A 10,410-nucleotide genomic window follows, 5' to 3' on the forward strand; every position below is an offset into this window, starting at 1 on the left:
AAACATCATAGAAGAAATCTCCAGTCTTCATGTATGCTTGTCTGAAAGGTTGATACTAATTTTCATACTTGATTCTGCAGCATTTATTTAGGAAATCACTTTTGTTCAACTTTTACTGCAAACTGTGCATGTCATCTACTCCTCACAAACAAGAACATAATATTATGGACAAAATTTTACACTATAAAGAGACTTGTGCTTGGAGTTCAGACTGAAAGTGCCAAGTATTCTGCAAATATTATGTACCAAATTTCAGACTTGTGCTTGGACAGTCTGAAAGTACTCTACGGAGTAAAATTTCATACTTTCATACTTGTGCTTTGGTCTGGAAGTACTTCTGCTTGTACCAAACTTCATACTTTCAGACTGACAGTCTGAAAGATAACATTCGCAAAAATGACAATCTAAAATTACTTGTGCTTGTACCAAAATTCAAACTTTCAGACTTGTGCTTGGACAGCCTGAAAGTGCCAAATTTTATACTAACTTGGACAGTGTGAAAGCCTGAAAGTACCGAATACTTGTTCTTCGACATGTCATCTACGACATACATATTATTAGTACTTCAAACTTCTTTGGCGTAAAGAGTACTCGTAGTACATAATATTATTTAGAAATCATTTTGGTTCAACTCTTACTGCAAACTTCAAGCACAATTCTGTAGCATATCAACTTTATTTAGGAGGACATGATATTTTGACATAGATATATGAAAGTACTCTTGCTTCAAAATAGTGCTTGGAGCATATGTTGTATCCTCTATTGTAAGATTAAAAAATTCTGGATCTTTGGAAATGATATGAATGGCAAGCATACGAACATTTTGTGAAGGTATATATTTTAATCGCGAGTAACGGTATCTTGGAAGCTTACAGAGATTTTTATGTTTTGAGGTGATTAAGAAGTCAGATATTTGGATTTTGGAGTGAAATGCAATTTTTGCTCTGCATATGATGGATAGATCAAAGCTCGTCGACTAGTACTATATTCGTCCTTCGCTGTTTTGTTGCTGCATCTCGAACTGAAAATGGAGGGAAGTAGTGGGACGTCGCCTTTAGGAGAGCCCACCGTTCCAGTAATCCCAAACTGTGTACCAACACTATCAGGTGAGAAGACACAATCTAAAAAAGCAGTAATATCTTGTCATTACCTAAATTTTTCGTTAATCCCTTCCTTGTTGTTTTTTTGCTGAATATTTGTTTGCAGTTGTGGAATCGGCCAATAGTGTCCAAAATCAAGATTTGAGTGATGCTACCTCATTTGCAGAAATAAATTCCCCAATGCTTCTCATTGATGATGCGAGTACACCAAAAAAGAAACAAGCCTTCTCTCAAGAGGTACCAATGCCAGTCACAGCTTGTTATACCCACTAAATAAGCGTTGCATTTGGCAAATAGTAGTTGAATTTTTAGGTTGTTTGGAAATATATTTTTTGCTTCTGACAAAAATGAGATCCCATAAGTTCATAGCATTGTCGTGTGAGGTTAATGTTACTAAACTCTGAATTGATGTTGCAGGGTTCTTTGTATAAACCCCAGTGTGATGAGGAATTGAAGCCAAAAGTGGGGATGCTATTTGATGACATTGGCTCAGTAATGGAATTTTACAAGACATATGCACACCATGTCGGATTTGGTGTACGTCTTGGGCAGCAAAAGATCGTAGATAATGTGCTTCTGTGGAAGTGCTTCTTGTATGCAAAAGAAGGCTTTCGGCCCGAGAAAGGTATGGTTGTTGTTGATCATTCCAAGAAAAGGCGAAAGATGAAATTGACTAGATGTGGATGTCAAGCTTTTATCCATGTCACTCGGGAAAGTGATGGAAAATATAAGATAGCTTCACTCAGTGAATATCACAATCACCCTTTTGTGCCACCTAGCCACCAACACTTGATTAGATCTAATCGTCAAATTAGCGAGAGGGTGAAGACAACACTCCATGATTGCCAGAAAGCTAGCATCGGGACCGCCTTAGCATATAGGTTTCTTCATGTTGGCGCATGGGGTTTTCAGCATGTTGGCTGCACCCAGAAGGACCTACAGAATCACTATGGTGGATTGAAAAATAAAATTAAAAATTGCGACGCTCAAATGCTAGTGGACCAATTTGGTAGATTGAAGGCTCTCAATCCTGCTTTTTTCTTTGACTATGAAGTTGACGAGGTTGGTACATTAGTTCGTTTGTTCTGGACGGATGCGACAAGTAGGAAAAACTATGGTCACTTCAATGATGTGGTATCTTTTGATTCAACATACAACACTAACCAATATGAATACACGTTTGCGCCCTTCACTGGAGTAAACCATCATATGCAAAGTGTCTTTTTTGGGGCTGGGTTTCTACTTCATGAGACAGCAGACTCCTATATTTGGTTGTTCAGGGCGTTTCTTACAGCAATGAGTGGGATTGCGCCTAGACTAATCATAACAGACGAATGTAGTAAGATGAGGAACGCAATTAAAGAAACTCTGCCGAACACCGCGCATCGATTGTGTATGTGGCACATTATGGAGAAAGTTCCTGGGAAGGTACGTCCTGAGTTGAAAAATGACCTTGTATTCTATGATAGGCTAAAACATTGTGTATGGAATTCTGAAACCCCTGCTGAATTTGAGGTTAGATGGAAGTCTTTCATCATAGATTTTAAGTTGGAGGACCATGAGTGGTTCGCGAAAAGGTATGAACTTCGTGCAACATGGATACCAGCTTACTTTATGGAAATTCCCCTAGCTGGTCTTCTCAGGACAACTTCAATTTCAGAGAGCGCAAACTCATTTTTTAAGCGTTTCATCTGTCGCAAGCTTACCTTCGTTGAGTTTTGGCTAAGGTTTGACACTGCTTTGAAGTGTCAGAGGCAGAATGAGTTAATTGCTGATAACACAAGTGAATACACAACAAGTGAGTTGGTGACACCATGGGAAATAGAGAGACAAGGCAGGGCGGTATTCACCCACGAGATTTTTGAATTATTTCAGGCCCAGGTGCTTGCTGCCAGAGATGATTGTGATGTTCAAGACACGAAAAATCATGAGGAGATTAAAATCATGTTTGTGAGTGATCAATACAAAAAGATTAGAGAAGTGTCTTATGACACAGTATCCATGACTGCTAAATGTTCTTGCAAGCTTTTTGAGTCCAATGGAATCATGTGCCGCCATATTATCCGAGTGTTGAGGGGTGCGAAAATAAATGAATTGCCAAGAATTTATGTTCTTAAGCGGTGGGAGAGAAATTGCAAAAGGTATATTTCTCTTCAAATAGATATTGAAGCATTTATACTTATCTGCTTTGACACACATCATATGTAATATTTTTCATATTGCTAGGGACATTATCTTCGACGGGGAAGGGAACATGCTTGAAGAGAATTTAATTGACCCGGTTGACATGGCTATGAAAAGGAAGATAGCTCTCATTAGGAACAAGCTAGAAGATCTCATTCAGAAGTCTAAAGGTTCAATGGAAGGAATTGAATTCCTGCACACTAGTTTGTGCAATGCTGAGATGGCTTTAGCCCATCTCGTACCAGCTGTAGCATGCAACACACACGAAAATGAGGAGTCATTTATCGGGAGTATCATTCCAAAGCACGTTACCATCCACACACCTGCTGATATCAATGCAAGGGGCACTTGCTCTAGAATAAAGGGACACAGGGATGCTGTGAGGAGTGGGTCGAGTGAGAAAAAAAGAAGGCCCGGAATCCATCAAAAAGTCGCACGCAAATGTAGCATTTGTAAGGAAGTGGCGTTCCATGATGCAAGGACATGCTCTAAGAAACAAATGACACAACAATAGAGGTTTGTACTTCTTGCTTTTGAAGACTATCTGTTCTTTTTGTCTTGCTATTACTACACAAATAGAATAGATTGTTACATTTACAAAGCATGTAAGAAAAATCATCACAGATGTTGAAGTGCTGATGTCGCAACATCTATCTCTCTCGTGTTCAAGCGATCGACTAGAAGTCAGGGAGAAGTGGCTCAAAATGGATCAGTTCCATAGATTCCTTTAGTTGCTGAAATTCGTCACTTGCCTCCATCAACAGAGGTAGATGAAAGTTATGTGAGAGCATATCATCATGTGAAACAAATTGCGCAACTGAAGAATCTTCATCTTTTCAAAAGAAAAATAACCATTTTGTGGTTCACTGGTTATAGGTAATATTGTTCTTCTCGAACTTATGACTGCTCCTGAGTGATTAAACTGTCCAGTGGCTTTCTCTGTCCAGCATAGTCGCATTTAGGTTGTGTTTTGCAATGAAGTTGTCTCTAATTTTCCTTCCATGTGGTTTGTGCAGCAAACAATGAAATGGTATTGTTGATGCATATTCATTTCATTAGATAACGATGATTAAAAAATAAGTAGAAACGCATGACACTTGTATGGACCTGTACTAACTGAATCTCGTTTGCTAGGTCTGACTTCTCCCAGCACAAGAAGATTGATAAGCAAGAGGCACTAGTACTGGAGGCAAAAGGCGGTAGCTTTTCTGTTGTGTACCAAACAGAGCAAACTTGATGCAAATTCTGACGGCAAGCTTGTTCAGCAGACAGCGGTGCTTACTTTAGTCCTGCATACTTTGTGTTGTCTGTGATGTACCAAAAATGGTCCTCTCATGTTATGTAACACTTTATATGTATGTGTGTCGTCTCTATTCTGTTCTGTTCTATCTGGGATCGTGCAATTTAAAATGTATGTGTAGTTATGGATTAATTTTCTCATGTCTCAGAAATTTGTGATGTTCTCATACATTTTAGTGACGAACATGTTTGGAGTTCTTGCATGATTCTGAAAGTAGCATAAACTACTAGTGAAATCAAATATATATCAAATTTCGTACAGTACATATGCAATTTTTTCTGGACCGGTACAGATTTGAGAAATTGTCTTATTTATGAGGGACAGAATGTTTGACATATCAGAAATTTTGGGTGGTTATTGCAAAAGTTACCTTCCATATGTAAATACTAGTAGGGGGTTTTGAAGAAATGTACACTTACAACCCTCCCACTCAATCTGTACCAATCATCTTCGATCCGATGGCCATGGTTCGTTTTTCTATTCTTTCACCGTACACCCTTTTTCTATTGTAGTCGCTCCCGGCTGTTGTTGGTTAGGACATATAGACTGAAGGGCAATTGAACATGGATACTAACATTTTGTTTTGGATGCAGGGTCAACAACATCTCCAGCAAAAGCAGTTTCTGCAGTTTGGGTAGGATCTTTAGGCACAGCCGCAGATGATGTAGTTCCCTTGGTTTTGGAAGGCGAAGTGAAGAGCTTGCGACGAGAGTTCCTAGGGCACAGTGATTTGCTGCATTTAAACATAAAATTATATTAGGTGTTTACCAAAGTGACAAAGCGAGAAAGGTATAGCAGTGCACAAGGCTGATTGAAATACCTAGGTATTTAGTCACAGGAGCTTGTCCCTTGCCTTTCATTGCGGATATAGGAGTGTTCATCTATTAATCATGTAATAGTCAGACAATGCAAAGGAGAGAACGCAGGGAGAAATAGTAACAATCATACTCCGTACAACGCAAAGCTGTGTACAGGACAACAAGAATGCCTCTCATCAGGACGCATTAGGCAAAGGTAACTAAATGGAATACACAGATGCCAAAAGCCATGAGTACAACAATGTTAGATTAGGCGGTGGCTGCAGCTGGTCATTAGTAATCATTATATATGAGTACCTTAAATCGATTGAAAGAGAAGGAAATGTAAGGTTATTTACATTGATGTATATAGTTCAAATGGACGATCCACAAGGAAAGACAAAAAAATTGTGAAGCATATCATAAGTGGCACAAAAGCATTGTAAACTTTGCTCGAGGAATTTGTATATCTGAAGGAATCCATCACCTGAGTATAACATAAATGAAGTTGGTGTTCAGTTTAAATTTCTACCAAGCAAATGTAAGGTGTTGATAAAGCTGAAACGAAATTAGGGGCAGCAATGATTAATTAACCGATTAACTAACCCATCCGGTAGTTTTCAGTTTCACCAACTTGTCCATCTATCCATAAGACTACATGGAACTGAACCGAAGGTAAGGATCTGAACCAAGAATAGCAGCGTAGACAAAAGCAAGATTAAACATCATTCTTCAGTCCTCAAGGGTACATGCATTCTCCTTCCTGACTTCGGCTTCCTGCTCTGGTGTGTAGTGTTCTCTAAAATCAGCTACTGCTTACACTCCCCCCCTAAGTGAATAGTAACAATTTTAAGAGGATAAACCACACAGAGAATTGGTTCCTAATTAGAGCAGCTAAAGAAGCAAGTAGTTAACATTAGTACATAGAGTCTTGGAAGTGGGCTATAATATCATGGAAAAATGACAGGAGCACATCATTGCTTGTGATTAGCATAGTTCTCTCAAAATTTTCATGGCTGGTTTGCTACTACTTCCAATTTTGTCTGTACTGTATTAAATAAGGCCCATCAAAGCATACCACAAATGGTTTTCTGTGCAAAATAAATAGACCAAAAAAATGAATGAAACAAAATAAATACACAGCCCCTTACGCATATACGCAGATGAAAGCTTCCAACAATGAAATAATTCCTAGTTTAACCGAAAGGCATTAGCATAGGTGAGAACAAATATTTTCAGTGAGCTCTAACAAGAACAAATGGCAGGACCAAGAACAACCTCCAACCGAGGAGATGACGAGCCAGTAGAGCAATAGACGAAGACCAAACAGCAGATGAGAGGACAAAAGCAACCTGCGGCAGACAGAACAAATGCCTTAGGAGGGTGAAACACAAACGAAAAGAGTGTATAATCAGCAAACTACATAGACAATAGGCTAATTATTCTTGCAATTAGTATAAATATAATTAGCAACTACTATATATCCATTACTTGAATGGAATCATGAGCCACTTTCATGCATCGTAAATACGACGGCTGCCCCTCTCAACTCTTCTGTGCGTCATCTCATGACTAATTCCACTAATCAGTGACTGGGTTCAGTTGCTGTCTAAATCAAGACAATTGCATGAAAGCACAACACAGTACATCCTAATATAAGATATTTTAACTAATAGAAGCAAGCATCTGTCAATTTATGATTATCTAGGAAAGAACAACACGCCTGAAACACGGTAGGCACATCAACTAAATTGAGGCACACATATCTGTCGGCACGGCGGCACAGTCACATTTAAAGAATTAATAATTATGAAAAGCCTGTAGTGCATGTCACAACTATAAATACTCTGTTCTCACCTAAAACTATCAGAACAGAGACAAATAAGAACAAAGCTGCCAATATAAATGCAGGTCAATGCAGAACACAACAGGTGAATATTTCCAAAGACAAGCAAACATATCCGTCTAGCCCGACGCAGCATATTCAACATATCATACAACCACTTATGCAAACAGTTACAGCAGGCTTTCATAAAGTGGACTGGAAATCAGGGAAATAGACATGGAATATTTCTCTGCAGGTACACGGTTTTGAAATATTTTTCTTCTTGAAGCTAACCAAGCCCACTGTCTTTTTTTAGCTGAAGATAAATCCGTCAGTTTGAGGTAGAAAAGCAATGACCAAACCTAAAGATCCAAGCAAAGGACCATCTAATTTTTATAACTAATCAATTCACCCAAACTAAATTACTTTCTTATCTGTTTTAATGGAACACAGTAAACATTTTCCGTTGCACTCTTGCTCCAAGCTTACAAACCCTACATATTTTAGGTGCTACATCCCTCTGATATTGTTGCATAGGTACTTAAACAGCAGCCTAGTAAGCATACTGCTTGGCTATATTCAGGCTAAACTCTAAAGCATTAATCTAAGCCTCCACTTTGTGTGCACCTTCTCTTTATATTTATGCTCATTTAATGGCGGCGCAACATCCCATTTTGAATGCTAGCTAAGAATACCCAACTAATCAGACTTCTTTCCTATGAGATTGTAATAAAGAATAATGATGGTAGGTGATCTGATATTATATTCGACTAATAATAAAATAAGCAAGGAGAGCAGGGTATGGAAAGACAGATAGCCTAGAAAAAAGCATGCAGAGGAAAATGCCAAAGAGATACTATCATAAGCAAGGGCATTTGATGAATTCATTAATTAGTTAAGCCAGTACGAATATACATGACTGAAAATAATATGTATTTTGTAGTTTGGACAAATCGAGTAACCAAGACAACAATAACTGGGCGTACAGTATAAATTAAATGAGCCAATTTGAGGAATTGTTATCCTCCAAACAATATGCAGATAATTCTATTTGCTATGATGATAATTCTGTACCTGCACATTACTCGGCATACCAAGTTCTTCATTCGGGTTCTTCTCCGCACGACACATGAATATATGAGCAAATAATTTTCTTGGTCCTATTTCTTCTTTCTCATATCTGCAAATATCATGTTTAGGAAACCCACATATTAGTAATTTCAGAGATGTACATTAGAGAAAGTGTTCAGCTAACAATCCAATTAGATATACATGTGCATGTATGTTTATACACCTAGCCAAAAATTTGAGAAGATCAAATTAAGAATATGAATGCCCAATGAAATTTAAATTTGGATTGAAATTTCCCTTCCATTGCATTTGAAATCTGCTCTCTTTACCTCTCCCTATCCCACTCCCACTACGACACTACCACACATTCATCACACAACACATAGAGAGAGATACAGGAGCACCTGGTTGGGAAGGAAGGCGTTGAGCGCGTCCGTTCCTCACCGTGGGGAGCACCTGTGGTTGGGAAGCAAGCCATGAACAACAAGTTGGAAAGGAACTGTAAGAGGAAGGAATCCAGGGGAAAATCAGCCCCAAATCAAATTAACCAATGAAGAAATCTGCCGTTGTTTTGACCACGAATTAGACCAGACCCCTGTTCAAGAATTCATCCGATTAACCAGTTAACTTGCCGATTAATCCTTACTCATAGGGTCACCGAGTAGCCGATAAACTGATAAATCGTCCGATTAATTGATTAAATGGCCGATTAACTTGCCAATAAGCCTATTAATCCCCTACTCGCTAGCCAACCAAGCAGTTACCAGTTAACAATTTCCTCAACAATGGACCAGACAAAAAGAGAAATCAACAGAGAACAAATCACACGGGTGCCCGCTTCTATACCTTGCTGCCGCCCGCTTGTTTGGCGAGGACCACCTCGGCCAGTTCATGCAGTCCCGCCGCCACCGCCGCCGACGCCCCGGATGCCGGTCCCCGTCGCCTTTCCCTCCTTGGCAGCTGGGCGAGCGACCTCACCGGCGCAGGCCGACACCGGCCGGCGACCTTGTCCCGTCCGCTGCCGAGCCTCCCTCTCCTATTTCCTCTCTCTTACTCCCTCCTCTCGTCATCCGCCACTCCTCTTTGCTCTCTCTTTCTCCCTCCTCTCTCTCCTGCACGGACCGGTCCATGGCGCTAGCGCTGGATCGAATCAAGCGCCCCCGCCGTCGCCCTTTGCCTGCAGGTCGGATCTGGCGGGATCCCTACTCCTCCACCCCAGCGAGAAGGCCAGCGGCGGCTGACGAGGGACGACGGCCAGGGTGGAGAGGCGACGGAGTGGGAAGGAGGAGAGGAGGCAGCGGATTGGGAAATGAAAGGAGATACTCTCTATAGGCTTCCATCTACGGACGCACAACCCCAGGGCCCGCCCGTCAGCGACAGAGGCTAGGCAGGGAACGAAGTGAAATTGGACGCGATTTGCAGTTGCTGGCCGCGTGGATGGCCTGAGAGGGGCTGCTATCCTAGCGTCCTTTATAAGTTTAAATGCTAGATGCTAGTGAAGGGACTATCATCTATATATTATATTATTAAAAGAGATAAAACCACCATCAGTGAGTGAACTCTCGTGAGATGAGCACATTGGCCACACTTCTCTCAAAATGTGATGTATAAGTCACTTTGGTCATTTTATGAGCGAATGAGTCAATCCACTGTTTTCGAGCGTTATCTGCGCTGACATAGCATGCTGAGTTAGCATGGGGCCGACTCGACGCCCTTCGCTATAGTGTTTTTTTAGGGAAGGCTATCATGGCTAGCTTTATTGATTAAACATAGGCATTGCATCGTCCACAAGCGAAGAGATCAGACAATCCGGGGGCTCGTCTGTCCAATTTAAAGAGGTCTTATTACAATAAGAAAAGTTAGCTAGCACCTGCGCCGCTTGATTGGAAGAACGAAAACAATGCTTGAAGACAACCTTCCCTATTAAAGAAGAAACATCCACACATTCCGCGAAAATTGCTGTTGCAGCATCCCACCATCTAGATTGGCCATCACAAAAGTTTATGACGTTTAAGGAATCTTATTCCGCCTCCACACGAGGAAACCCTAGGGAGTTTGCAAACACTAGACCATCACGCATTGCCGTTGCTTCAGCCATCATTGCATCTGCAACATGAGGTATATATTTACATC

General features: G+C 40.4%; 1 protein-coding gene across 1 annotated transcript; it reads left to right on the plus strand.

The window, feature by feature from the left end:
- Positions 1–938: 938 nt before the first annotated feature.
- Positions 939–4,672, plus strand: LOC125549541 (protein FAR1-RELATED SEQUENCE 5-like). Its single transcript, XM_048712936.2, has 5 exons — positions 939–1,106; positions 1,207–1,337; positions 1,518–3,241; positions 3,327–3,800; positions 4,419–4,672. The coding sequence occupies exons 1-4, from the start codon at positions 1,028–1,030 to the stop codon at positions 3,796–3,798; spliced, it is 2,406 nt and encodes an 801-aa protein (XP_048568893.2). The 5' UTR covers positions 939–1,027; the 3' UTR covers positions 3,799–3,800; positions 4,419–4,672.
- The last annotated feature ends 5,738 nt before the right edge of the window (positions 4,673–10,410 follow it).

This window comes from Triticum urartu, chromosome 3A (assembly GCF_056163025.1).
Source record: "Triticum urartu cultivar PI428250 chromosome 3A, HENAU_Tu73, whole genome shotgun sequence".
Lineage (NCBI taxonomy): Eukaryota > Viridiplantae > Streptophyta > Magnoliopsida > Poales > Poaceae > Triticum > Triticum urartu.